This window comes from Lathyrus oleraceus, chromosome 7, assembly GCF_024323335.1.
Source record: "Lathyrus oleraceus cultivar Zhongwan6 chromosome 7, CAAS_Psat_ZW6_1.0, whole genome shotgun sequence".
Lineage (NCBI taxonomy): Eukaryota > Viridiplantae > Streptophyta > Magnoliopsida > Fabales > Fabaceae > Lathyrus > Lathyrus oleraceus.
Window position 1 is genome coordinate 205,089,494 of NC_066585.1, and position 14,882 is coordinate 205,104,375.

General features: G+C 34.0%; 1 protein-coding gene across 1 annotated transcript; it reads right to left on the bottom strand.

Annotated features, from left to right (window-relative positions):
* Positions 1-6,585: 6,585 nt before the first annotated feature.
* LOC127107080 (S-protein homolog 29) lies at positions 6,586-7,132 on the bottom strand. The gene has a single exon (XM_051044353.1). The coding sequence runs from the start codon at positions 7,110-7,112 to the stop codon at positions 6,672-6,674; it is 441 nt and encodes a 146-aa protein (XP_050900310.1). The 5' UTR covers positions 7,113-7,132; the 3' UTR covers positions 6,586-6,671.
* Between the last annotated feature and the right edge of the window lie 7,750 nt (positions 7,133-14,882).

Below are 14,882 nucleotides of genomic sequence, written 5' to 3' on the forward strand. Positions count from 1 at the left end.
TGATTGATCTTCCATATAAATTATTTTCGTAGCATTCAATTCATGCTCTTTAAATCTCTTAAGGTGTCTTGATCGAATGACAATTACCTTTGAGGTAAAGTTTGTCAAAATTAAAAACCGGTATGACTCACATTTAAGAAAATCTATTTGATCCAATATTTCGTTTATTCATTTTAAAATTTTTTGTAGAAAACTTTTTTTAACACAAATATATAATATTATTTTTTAAAAACCTAAAACAAACGGATCTATTACAACATTCTCTTCGAACTCTATACCTCAAAGTAACTATTAAGTTCTCAATTTAAGCATTTTTTTAAAATTTTATCAAAAAATAAAATAAAAATATATCACCAAAAAATGAAAGACTTAAATGATGTTAATTTATTTAAAAGTTTATATGTTACAATTAGTCTTCCTAAAAATATAAATATATTTTTGTTATACGTCGTATAATTCAATAGTCTAGAAGGTGTTAGCTTAGACGTAAGAGCTTAATATTGTAATTTCGAGGAATAAAATTTAGATCACCCCATAGACAATAATAAAATATAAGAGCCATAATTTTGAATTTTTTTTAATCTAATAATTCAGTTTTTCAAAATTATTTTTAAATAACTTAAGTTTTCAAAAAATTCCTAAAGTAATTCATTTTTAAACATTTTTTTAACGCAGTAGTGACGTCAGGCGAATTGGCGATTGCGTCTAAGTTGATCATATCAGTCACCGGTTCCGCACCCCCTAGCTACCCTAATTCGTTGGCCTCGTTGTTGCTTCATCCCATGTGTTTGAGGATTTAAGGTCTCAGGAACATCACCATAATCCCTAAGAAGTTCTTGCATTTCTAAGAAATCTTGTGTATAGAATGACACGCTGCTGTAACTGAGTTCGTGACCCATGCCAGAGTAGTTTGGTTGTGTTGATGGGGTTACTGGTGTGCGGCATGGAGGATTGAAAGTCGACATTGGTATGAACGATTTGTTGGAGAAAGGTCGAAATGAGTTTTGTGGTGTTTGATAGTCATATGTTTGTTGCATGTTTTGGTGTTGTGATGTGTTTTGACTATGGTAGGAGTAAAAGTTGGTGTTATATGTTCCTTGAGTGTTTTTGGCTATGGTAGGATGATGTGTTAGGGGCATATGGATGTTAGGTGTTTTGTTGATAATCATCATGTTGGCGGTGGTATGGGGTATGCTCTTAGTATTGTGGATGAGTGCCTGACATGTTTTGGTTGTGGGTTTGTGTGTGTGGGAGGTCATTAATTTTGTTAGGTAGGGGATTGTGAGCATCTGGTCTAGTAATTTTTTTGGGGGTTAGACGTTGAAGCTTCTTGTGTGTAAGTGGTTCAGCGTGGATCGTATAAATATCTATCTTTGGAGATAAACTCAATTGCAACCAATCTGAACTAAGCCATATAATTATTAGTTGGTTTAGTTTCAATTGGCATCATAGTGTCACGTAAAACATGGTCATGACAGTGACTCCATTTGTGACACTAGATTTAGCAAAGCCATTCCAATGCTCAAAAGCCCATTGTTCGTTAATTTTGCATTGATGCTAATGTCTAAGACATGTCATAGGATCTGGGATTTTTAGACACATGCCGAACTGCAGTTTCACACAGTCACTATGGTGCATCTCCATAGTGGTGTACCTGATGATCAGTGTGCATGGAGTGTAAACAGCTATATCTTCTTCTCTAATTTCACGTTGATGTTCCAAGTCTAGATATGGACGACAAATAAACTGTAGAGGAAAAATAGATTAGATTATAAAATGGGTAATATGAAAAATAAATTATTATGAATTGATTCTTTTAGTGGCAATACATCTTCTATTCCAAGGTGATCCAAGAGGTTGCAATATTGAGTGATACAGTGTCTATGACATCTGTTGTAAGTTATACCACGATCCGACCATCTAAACCAAAAAAATTAAAATAAATTATTTATAAGTAATAATGGGTAAAGTAAGTAGATAGAAATAATGTTATTAACTTACTTTTGTGTTTACGGGAATGTGAAGTTGTTGTAGTTGATGGGCGCTAGGGACGACAATCTAGCCCAACCTAATGCTTGGAGCAAAATAGAGTATCCATAAAATGTAGATGTATATTTCTTTAAATTTTTACACAAAGAGCTATACAGATAAGACAAACAAACGAAACCCCAACTACATGTTCCTATTTTATCTATGTGTCTTAATAAGGGCAAATACATAACATGCATACTGGAACTACTACCTTCGGGAAATAATAATGAACCAATTAAAAATATAATATAACACTTAGTTTTTTATTATTTTCTTTTCTTCGGTAGAATTTCCATCTAATGTTAAACTGCTGTAATATGTCGTAAGGTGCGAAAGTAAGATACCTTGGCCTCTCGGGTTATTATCTAACAAGTTGGCACCCGAAAGATCCTCGTAAATTGAATTTGTAAAGTTGGTTTTTTCATTGACATCCTTGCCCTCAATAGGTATCCCCATTAACATGTACATGTCCTATAATGTTATGGTACATTCACTAGTTGGAAAAATGAAAATGTGTGTCTCAGGTCACCATCTTTCTTGTAAAACTAATATAAACTTAGCATCAATCAAGTAAGACATGATTTTGCTAACATGTCCAAAATCGACGAGCTCAATATAAGGTTTCATCAACACGTCGGGGGCAACATATTCTTGGAGACGAGTACAAGACCTAGATGGATCCTACAAAAAAATTAGGCTTTTATAAAAATAATGTGTTAGGAAAATATAGTCTTTAGTAGCAAAATAAACACTTACATAAGTCTCAATGTTGGTGACTGTTCCTCTGTGTATTTCACCCATAGTCAATAAAGCCATTTTACTAGTGAGAAGAGAAATTAGTGTTTGTTGTTAATTCAATGTGAAAGAGTAGTATTTGTTGTTGATGATGAAAATTATCTAAGTTAGGTCTTATTTATAGGGAAATGTTGAATAGTGAGAGAGAGTACATTTTTCATGCACACACCAAGTCAATTGGAGATTTCATTCAAAATGCAGTGTTAGCGCCAATGGGACTGACACCTATATAGCCTTTTTAGGATTGCAGGTTGCGCAAGCTGCATGTAGACTAGGCATACAAGATTCACATGCATGCACACAGGTTACACAGGTTTGCATGTTGCAGGTTCCCATGCACAATCAAATTTAATTCCATTTGGACTAGCGACTATGTTTAATTTCTAATGCTAGCGCCAATTGAGTTGACATATGTGTTGAAAGTACAAGTTCAAATCATTTTAAAGCTGCATGCATATTACAGCGGCATGACAACCCAAGTTTAGATCATTTTAAAGTTGCATGACAACCCAAGTTCAGATAATTTTAATCCAAGTTCAGAATAATCTAACCAATTTCATACAAAATCCTTAAGTCATGTCTTATGCACCCAAATACATTATTAATGCTCACTACAACAGAGATACTTATGTCTCATATGTATCTCAATTTATTTTTCAAAACACCATTATTGTGCGATTTACAATCAATAGAAATTCAAATTTCTTGTGTTTGAAAAATAGAATATAATCAAAACTAGGGTCTGGTCATGTATCACAAATTATATATCAAAATCTAGTTTTTTTAATAAAACAACCACGTTAAATTTTATCGGTTGAAAATATGTTTTTTAGTAACAAACATTATGGTTTCAACTATATCGAGTTGTATACTTTACTCCAACAAACTCCTCTATCTCAACAATCTCAGATAATTGATCAATTAACACCTTAAGTTATAGATTTAGATGAAGCTGAAGATATAAATTCAGATGAAGCTGAAGATGTAGATTTTTTAGATGAAGTTGAAGCAGAAGTCGACATCATTGATAATGAAGAAGAAAGTGAGATATATGTCGATTATTTGTTGAACATAAACACTGAAGATGACGATCATCAAGTGTCGTTGTCTGAAAGTCATGTATATTGTTTGCCTCAACATATGAAAACTTGAAATTGGGTGACGATGAGCTATCTTCTGATATTTTTTAAAACCCGTATATATGGTCAGAGGGCGAGTTAAAAGTGGGATACAATTTCTGCACTAAAGAAGATTGTGTGCGAGCTATCATTCACATGGAAAACTCTGCTGATTATACCATATATTTCACTGACGCGAAAAGGTATGTCATTGTTTGTTATAATGTTCTTTGCATGTTTCGACTGGTAGCGTATTACAGGAAGGTAAGTGATTCATGGGAGATAATTTATATACATCCATCTCACAGTTGCACCACCACTAATATTTCACATGATCACCGTAAATTAAACTACAAACTAATATGTCAATATATTTTGCCTTTTGTTAGCAAGGACCCGTCAGTGAAGGTGATTAAAATAATCTCTCATATCGTTACACAATATGATTTTACTTTCTCGTACAGGAAAGTGTGGATTGTAAGAACAAAGCTAGTTGGATGTGCATACGGAAATTGGGAGGATTCCTACAAAGAACTTCAACAATATCTGGTGGCACTTAAGACATATGCTTCGAGAATATTCCATCGACTCTTTTGGGCGTTTCAACCATGCATTAAAATTTTGCGTTTTGCAAACCTATTCTTCAAATTGATGGAACATGGCTTTAAGGGAAATAAAATGGCACATTACTTATGGTAGTGGAACAAGACGACAACAATAATATCTTTCCAATTTCCTTCATTCTAGTTGATGGTGAGCCTCTTGGTGGTTAGAGTTTCTTTCTCAAGAATCTCAGAACACATGTTTCTCCATAGCCCAGCCTGTGTTTGATTTCAGATATACATGTATATATTGAGAGTGCATACAATAATCCTAAGAACGGATGGTAATATCCCTTTTTTTAGTCATATCTACTGCATTAGACATATTGCACAAAATTTCATGTTGGAAATCAAAGACAAGAACTTTCAGAAAAAGATTATGAATGCAGGGTATGCTTTAACTCAACCATCATTCTGACACTATTACAAGAAAATTAGATTGTCAAATGTTAATGCATTAAGGATGGTGGATAAAATTCCATTGAAGAGGTGGACAAGGGCGTTTGACGACGTCGTTAGGGCCACATGACAACAAACCTTGTTGAATCCATGAACGGCGTTTTTAAAGGAATTAGAAACCTACTAATAACCACGTTAGTGAGAGCAACCTATTTTAGGTTGGGATCATTTTTCGCAACTAGAGGGAAAAATGGAGTTCAGTGTTACAGTAGGAGAAATTATTCAGTGAAAGCTGCATGAAAGTGATGAAGGAGGAACCTATCGAAGCTAGCACACATGTGGTTACAATTTTTGACCGTGATATACACACTTTCAGTGTAGAGAAAATAATGGATGACAATGAAGGGAGGCCTAATACAGACTATTGTGTCCACCTAAATAGAGATTCGTGTGATTGTGGCAAGTTTCAAGTCTTCCGTATGCCTTACTCCCATGCCATTGCGACATGTTCATAAGCTCGCCACGATAATTTCAAGCATCCATTTGAGGTTTACAAATCATAAATGTATTCAATGTATACAACAATAGCTTCCTGGTTATAACAATGGAAGATTATTGACATATATATCAAAAGGACATAATTTGGCACAACGAAAATATGTGCCAGAAGAAAAATGGTCACTCCAACAACACGCGTATTAAAACAGAAATGAATACAACTGATAAAATAGTATGATTATGTGGTATATGCCGTAAGCACTGACACAATCAGACATATTGTTCCAATGTTGGAGAAAGTTCTACATGATCATTTATTTTTTTCTTTAAATTTTTGTTAAAAAAAACATAAAACTAAAACAAACAGCACACGGACATAAACACGCCTAAGACAACAACACAAACAACAAATAAAAAAGACTTAACATCATAACATACCTAAGAGATTACAACAATCAAAAAAATATCATCTGATGTAGACATCATATCCCTAACATCATTGTTATCTTTAACTCGCACCCATATACGCTGCATATCATTATTGTCATCTGCAATTAAGATGTACGAAACAAGCCTCTCGATACTTCTAATTATTTCCTCATCGTTAATTTCATCGTCTAACAAACTTTTCAAACTCCTTTAAAGATGCTCAAAACTTTAAATGATCCAATTGACGCCACCATTGTAAACTTAAGTGTAGTCGCCAATTCGTCTAACGCCACCACTGCGTTTTAATTTTTTTATTTGAAAGTGGGTTATTTTGAGAACTTTTTGGAAATACCGTTATTTTAAAAATGTTTTTGAAAAACTTAGTTATTTAAGTAAAAAATTCTATAATTTTATATTAAATAAAATTCATTAAAAAAACAAATAACAATAAATTAATCAATAATTATTATGTTGATTATTATTATTATTATTTTAATCTAATGACGTATAGAGAGATCTGCAACATCCTAAATAGATTGAAAAAACATTACAAAGATTAGGGAACATAAAATCAAATTCAGCAAATCAAAAAACAAACAAATGAATGAAAGAGGATATCATAAAAGGGTAAAGTAACCACACAAATCTTAATACAGTGCAAATTACCCGTAACGACATGAACATTCCAACGAACCAGCAAAAGAAAAGGTGTGTAGAGAGAAATAGATTCTGCTTGTATTATTTCATTTGTAAAAAACATAGAAAAGTTACATCTTTGATGTACTATTCGCATCCATCATCACTTTAATGCTATCCTAGTATTCCATACTACACAAGCATCAGGTTTTTGTTTTAAAGGCTTACAACCACCGGTTTTAGTTATTTTCCAACTGCAAACAATGCAATCATCAAAATCTTCATCGTAAACGTCAAGATAGTGAAGGTCGGGACTTCCTTTCCATGCAAAGCTACAGAAGAATAAAGTAGCAGAAAACTGTGGAAACAAACTTGGCCTAAATGAAAATGTGTAAATTTCTCCATATACGAGTGTGTGAAATCCAAGATCATCATCTTTGGATTTGCAGTGAACAGTGAGATTCAAAGGAGTTGGATGTGGGGGTATATCATTCCGAATATAAACATGTACCTTAGGATTGAAAGTTAAACCACTAGCCTCAACCAGAAGTATAATGATTAGCAGTATTGAAAACTTTATAGTCATTGAGTTTGGATTTGCCATTGTAAAAAACACAGTACCTACCAGGAATATATCATATTAATTTATACAACACAAATTTGCTAAGCCTATTTTTTTTTCCATTTTTAAAAAGATTAATAATTCATTGCACCTTTTTAAAAGTTTACTTGAATTTTAAAATTAATTGAATTTTAAGGGTATGATCAATATAAAAATAATTAATATTTCTAAAATATTGTGGAATATAATTTTTTTAATTTATTGAAAAATTCAAACTATTAAAAAAATCAAACTATTTTTGGATATAATTTATTTTAAAAAGAAAATTTATTAAAATTAAAATAACATTAATGATCATTTCACAGCTGTTTTAGAAAAAACTCAAACTTTATCGATTAAAATAATATATTTTGACTCTTACTAATAAATAACAACTTATGGACAAAAAATATTTAAAGAAATCTAGAACCTAAAATATTCATGCGCTTATTGTTTTCCTTCTCTCATATGTTTTCTATAAATGCATAGAATGTATAGGAATATAAAACGTTGTCTCACATGAAATTTATAATTAACTTAATTATTATCTAATGTGGTTATGTAAATTTAAAGCTGATCGGATTTTCCATGAGAAGGAAAATTAAAACAGAAAATAAAACAAGTTTGTTTATAAAAGCTATTAAAAATGAGACCGGAATATGGTTTGTGTAAATCAATAGTACTCACACCTAAATTGGCTTAATTAATTGAATTGGGACAATATTTATCTTTAATAGGAAGAAACTTAATTTAAATGAACTATTTGCATTCGTCAAATTGGAACCTAGTTTTATTCTAAATTCTACATCGACGTTGTCACCGTTCAACCTGTTAAAGTATAAAACTTATATTTTTGAAAATTAAGAATTGGTACTAATAAGCTACTTTAATAGTATAAGCAATGGAAATTTAACATTGGTGGAACAATTGAAACTAACAATTTCAATATCAAAACAGAAAAACAATAAGATGTGGAAAATTAAAGCAGAAAATACTTATGGAAAATAAACGTAGTGCGGGAAATAAAAACAGGAAAACTTGAATAAAAACTTCTAGAATTAAATTGACGAGAAACTTAATTAGCAATTGATCCAAGTACAAGCAGAGAGCTAAGAATTCTAAAAACAATGATGTACTTATTGCTTGGTGTGAACAATTAAGCACTTTATACACAGTGGAATTATCTGCTACTTAATACTAAAAAACTTGGATAGGAAAAAACCTAAAAACTAAGCCTATATATAGTGTTCCAACTCTGAATGGGCTGCTGAATTTGTGTAGAAGTCAGTTGAGAAAAATGAGTAGAAGTGGAAGAAAACCAAATCAGTCTATTGTTAAAATCCTTGGCACGAGGACCATGACGAACGCCACAACTTCATGGAATGGATAAAAATGCATGTGTATCGAGTCGGAAAATTCTAAAAGTGGTAAAAGGAATAAAGAACCTGGATAAAGAGCTCAGCGCCGGCCACAACCTCGGTTCCAACCATGTATTCCACTACCATGATGATGAATATGAGGCACTCATATGATGTGCATATATTACAACATATATCCACCCTACCTGTAATGATGTCATTTGTTCGATCAGATCCGACATGTTGTGCTCGGTTCGTCCTGCATAGTCATGCTACTGGTCTTGTATCAGTTGAATGTGTGTCATCATGTCAAGTTGTCGTTGCTGCATAGCTCGAAACATGGTGTCACGCTCTGCATTTATATCATTCCGGCGGTGGAGCTCCTGGAGAGCATCATCAAGTATCGTCCGGATAGTAACATAATTTGATGCATATATTGCATCATCTCTGTTTGTTGTTGCTGCATGGCATGGATCATGTTATCTCTCTCAGCGTATATAGCACTCCAGGCACGTATCTCACTGAGTATGTGACGCATGCGTAACTCCGAAAGAAGTACCTACAAAATGGTCAGAGAAGTGCATGGTGTGTACAGGTGATGTAGTAAAATGGGGTGAATGGTTTGGTGGAGGCTCAGGCACATGAGAGGCTCGCTCTATTTGATCAAACTCATCGTTGGTAGCACCATCAACAGCGATATTCTCAGGAATGTCCATGGGCTCCGATTCGGTCTCAACATGCAAATCATAAATCCAATTAGCCCTATTTCACACATCGGTATGATTGGGGCAAGGTAAAATAACACCACCAATAGAAATCTTATAAACCATCAATAAATATCTACCATCTGGTCTGTCTGTAATCAAGCGCATGTGCCTACAAGCATGGAGGTCAAAGGAACGAGAAGGTAAAGGCTCTAGGGTAGCTAGCTCAGTATGAATACCCATAACATGAGCAATGGAGGTAATCAAGTCTCCAAAGGAAATTGTCCCCTTCCTGGAGGCGCGAATCGCATTCATATGGGCTATCAGGAATGGGGCTGAGTTAACCCGTGTCAGTGAAAAAACATCATGCAAGAAAACACAACTCTTTAGCATTCGTTTTATTTGTATTATCCCGACCAAAAATGGTGTCTGCCAATATTCGGTGAAAGTAGCGTATGGCTAGGTTATGTATCTGAGATGCTACATTACCCTCAAAACTATCAGTATCATACCCTGTCAATTGTTTCCATAACTCCCCAATATTGTGCACCCAATTGGTTTCTAATGGTGTTTCACAAATAACACCTTCTCCATAAGGAAAATTCAGCATTTCAGCAATTTGGTCAGTACTATATGCATACTCCTTATTAAACATTTGAAACCTAACAGTTCTGGCAGTGCTAGCAGTTCTTGTGCCATTGATAAGAACTCGAAAAGAAAGTAGAATAAGTTGGTGTGGATGAAGGTTTGTAGGAATAATAATATGGTGGAGATGAGAATGGCGAAGTTTGATTTAAATAGGAGTGGGAGAGCGGAAGTTGGAAAGGTGAAGGAATATGGAGAAGTTTTGGGAAAATGGAAGAATAAATGTGGGTGGATGAAGTGGAGGGAAATGAAGTTGGAAAGGCAAAAAGAGGGTTAAAACTGAATTTTTGTGTCTGGGGTTCGTGGCGAACGCCATGCTTCTGGGCATTTGATTTTTCGGTTTTTTACTGTGGTGGCAAACGCCTTAGGTCTATGGCGAACGCCATGGACCTTACTGCAGTGTTTTGGGTGCTCTTTTAGGCTTCTTATTTATGTTTGGGCTTGCATTATGGTTAATGGTGCAGAAATGTTTGAAAAAAAATGAAAAATCAATGTTAGAAAGCAAATATTTAATTGAAATGCATAAAGAATAAAAATCTTGTGGGTTGCCTCACACGCAACGCTTTGTTTAAAGTCGATAGCTCGACAACTGAAATGGAAACTACGATTAAATAACTATTAAATAATGATGAAAAAATTGAAAAATTACAGAAAAATCGAAAACTTAATGAGAAACGGGAAAATATTTTCTCCCCCGCACTTAAACTCAATATTAGCCTTAATGTCTTAGTCTAAAACGAGAAGAAGGAAATAATAAACCTGTTTGCAGTTCATGTGTCACGATGTTTGGCTTGCTGGCCCTTCTTCGTAAGGAATGTGCTTCTTGGGACATGTGGTATGTTTGCTCGGTCGCTCTATCAATTTGGTCTTGAATCACATGGTGGAGAGCTATGACTTCTCGTCTAAGAGTGTTGAGATAATAGTCAATATTTCACCTATCTGGAGAACCTATAGAAGAAGATGAAGAAGAAACATCTAAAGGAGGAGATGGGTGATATTCATGCGAGGGAGGAGTCCCATGTGGTGTTGGTGTCTCTCCCCGATCTTATAATTGATATTGCCATTTTCACGGTTATGAATGCTTGTTTTTTAGGATTTGGAAGGGTGAAATGGTGAACAACTTCACTCAGAATTAGTATCTTGAACTAATTAGGTCCCTCTCGCCTCACTAAGGCTCTATTTAGATAGTGGTCTAGATCTAGCAGGTTATATCCACAGATAGGAGTTAGGTGACCAACTTGGTTATATAGGCCTAAGGCTAAAGCTATGTGGGTGACTGTTCCGCCTACATAAATATTTCCTATTATGGAGTTATGAACTCTATCTAAGCCTGCGAGTAAGAAAGTTGCAGAATTAATGGGACGAGATTGAAAAACACGGAACACGAAGAACATTTCTTCTTTACTATCTGGTTCAACATTATTTGTCTTTCCAAATAATGTCTGAGATACAACCATCTGGAAGTACCTAATGACTGGGTTATGGATAAGGGGGGATTTCATTCTCTTATAATTGGGTGGAAAATCTTCTGTGATACTCCCCCATAAAAAGTCTAGTTCAACTTGCATATTATCAGGTACCGAAGTAAAAACATGAGGTCCATGTTGGAAACCTAAAAGCACAACTAACTCTCGGTGGCTGAGCCGATAGTCATGTCCAAAAATTCTAAAGGTAGCTAAGCCTACGTTTTGTCCTAGTCCTAAGTGAGGTTGGTAACAAAAAGAACTTAGGAACTCCAATTTAAGGTTCTGGTAAGTTGGACGCTTCGCAACTGAGAATTGATCCCAGCTGATCTGATTAAACACGTGCCTTACACTATCTCTGAGTCCTAAGGTTACTAGGCATGAGAAGTATGGATATCGGGTTGGTGAGATGATTCTTCCAGCTAAGACTTCATAACACCTTCTCCGGGCATCATTCTTGAAAATGATCCTCATGTTGTCCACATGTTGCATTCTCAAATAAAGTGTTAGTGGAAATATTGTTTTTAAGGAGAATGTAGGTGACCTGAAAATTAAGAAACATAAACAAAGTTAGTGAATAATCAACAAGGTTTAATTAACTCCATTTATTTATTTTGGATGTGGAGAAATGAAAAGAAATATGCGGGGTGCCTCCCATGCAGCGCTCTTGTTTTACGTCGTTAGCTCGTCGTTCTTATAAGCTCACCCTTCAGGTGAAGTAGTAGGTGGCTCATTCAATTTCCAACCTGTATAGTGATCTATTTCTTCATCATTGTGATAATGCTTGAGCCACTTCCCGTTTACTATGAACAATCTTGTTGACTTACTCCATATTTTGACTTCTCCAGATTGCATAACATTTACTAACTCAAACGGTCCCGACCATCGACAACGTAAGTAATATTTCTAAAATGTTGTGAATTTTTTTTTAAAATTTAATTGAAGTTTAAGGGTATGATCAATATAAAAATAATTAATATTTCTAAAATGTTGTGAAATATATATATTTTTTAAAATTTATTGAAAAATTCAAACTATTTAAAAAAAATGTAAACTATTTCTGGATATAATTTAATTAAAAAAGAGAATTTATTAAAATTAAAATAGCACTGGTGATCATTTTACAACTATTTAAAAAAAATTCAAACTTTATCAATTAAAACAATATATTGTAACTCTTACTAATAAATAACAACTTATGGACAAAAAAATATTTAAAGAATTCTAGAACATTATCCTTCCGATATGTCCTCCTTGTTTTCCTTCTCTTAGATGCTTTTCGCAAGTACACAGAATATATCGGAGTATAAAAGATTGTCGAACCCACATGGACTTTTTAGTCAATTTAACCGCTATCTACTGTCGTTATGTAAATTTAAGGTTGATTGTATTTTGGATGAGATCGGAAAATAAAACAAGTTTGTTTATAAAAACAGTTAAAAGCGAGACCGGAATATGGTCTACGTCAATCAATACTACTCACACTTAAGTCGGATTAATTAATTGAATTGGAATAATATTTTTTTTAATAGGAAGAAACTTAATTTAAATTAACCGTTTGGGTTCGCTAAATCGCAATCTAATTTTATTCTAAGTTCTACATTGTCGCTGCGCAGTATAAAACTTATATTTTTGAAAATTAAGAACTTCTAGTTAATTAAAAAGTCGTTTCGGGTGAAAAACACATTTAAAGGTGATATCGGCTATCGCTCCGTAGCACCTAAGTTCAAACTTACAGATGCCTGATGTGGCATCACATCTATTCCTATAAACTCTTTTTTGAAAATGATTGTTTTTGTAATTTAAAATAACCTTTATTGTCACTCTTGATTTAATTAAAATCTGATTTTTATATTTTTCATCTAAGACACAAGTTCCTCTCTTTCGAAACAGAACCAATATCTCTAAATTTAACGCTTTCGCCGTAAATAATTCTAGTCTAAAACAGTATAAAGATCAGTCCCAAAAATGAATCCCTATTTAATTTATATTTTCCAACTCAGATGCGAGTACCGTCAGAATGAAGGTCCTCGCATTCTGGACTCTAAACGGTCTAGTTGAACAGATTTGACATAACATTCATGTTTCATTTAATGTGCATACCAAATAAGTTTCTAAACATGAATATATAATGATAATAATAAGAAGTGGTAGCAAGTAGCATGCAAACTAGTATAATATGTGTGTATGTGAATTGGTACTAATAAGCTACTTTTACATATAAGCCGTGGAAATTTAACACTGATGGAACAATTGAAAATAACAATTTCAATATCAAAACAGAAATATAATAAGATGCAGAAAATTAAACCAAAAAATACTTACGAAAAATAAACGTAGTGCGGGAAATAAAAACCGGAAAACTTCTGGAATTAAATTAACGACAAGCTTAATTAGCAATTGATTCAAGTACAAGCAGAGAGCTCGAAATTCTAAAAACAATTGTGTGCTTAGTGTCCGGTATGAACAATTAAGCACTTTTTACACAGTGGAATTATCTGCCTACTTAATACTAAAAAACTTTGATAGTAAAAACCTATAAACTAAGCCTATATATAGTGTTATAACTCTGAATGGGCCGTTGAATTCGTGTAGAAGTCAGTTGAGAAAAATGTGTAGAAGTGGAAGAAGACCAAGTCAGTATGTTGTTAAAATTATGAGCACGAAGGCCATGGTCAAGGCCATGGCGAACGCCACAGCTTCATGGTGAATGCCACAACTTCATGGCGAATACCATGAGTTCAATATGGGGAACGTGGCTGGCAAGGGGGCCATGGCGAACTCCATGCCCATGTGGCGAACGTCACAAGCTAAAAACATCCACTCCTACTTGGAGAATATCTGCAACGCAAATAAAATACCAACATAGCACTACATACAAACATAAAATGGATAAAAATGCATGTGTGTGGAGTCGGAAAATGCTATAAGTTTCATGGTCATCAAACCCCCCATACTTAAACCTTTGCTTGTCCTCAAGCAAGCTGCTACACATATGAAAAAGCTTTGAAAAATGCAACATCTAATATAAGACTCGTGAAAAACAACGACACTCAAATACTCATAGTGGGCCATAAACTCTACTTTGGTTAGGATTGTATCGATAGGTACTAACTTGCATGTTACGGATATTGTAAAACATTTACTACCTTGAACAGTCCCGACCATCGGCAACGTGATTTTCCTGGAAATAACCTTAATTTGGAGTTGAAAAGGAGTACTAGCTCTCATATTGAGAAGTATCTCCTAATTTGCATCAAGTGAAAAAGCTTTTGCGCAAGGGTTTTATTTATAGAACCACTTGTGTGGGCTACAAGTTAAAAGGCCCACTTAAGTGCATGTATCATATGGTGTACTCTATTTCACTTAAGCGCATGATACATACAGTATTTTGTATTCCACTTAAGTAAATCGTACCTTACGATCCTCTACAAGTTACTTAAGTGCATCGTATCTTACAGTGTTCCTTATTTCACTTATTTATTCTATCCATCATCAATATGTCCTTACGTGCGTGACTTGTAAGTTCTCGTGACATTAACAATTCTATTAAATCCATATTTAATATAATAATAAACAGTGAACGGTGTCTGGAAACACATC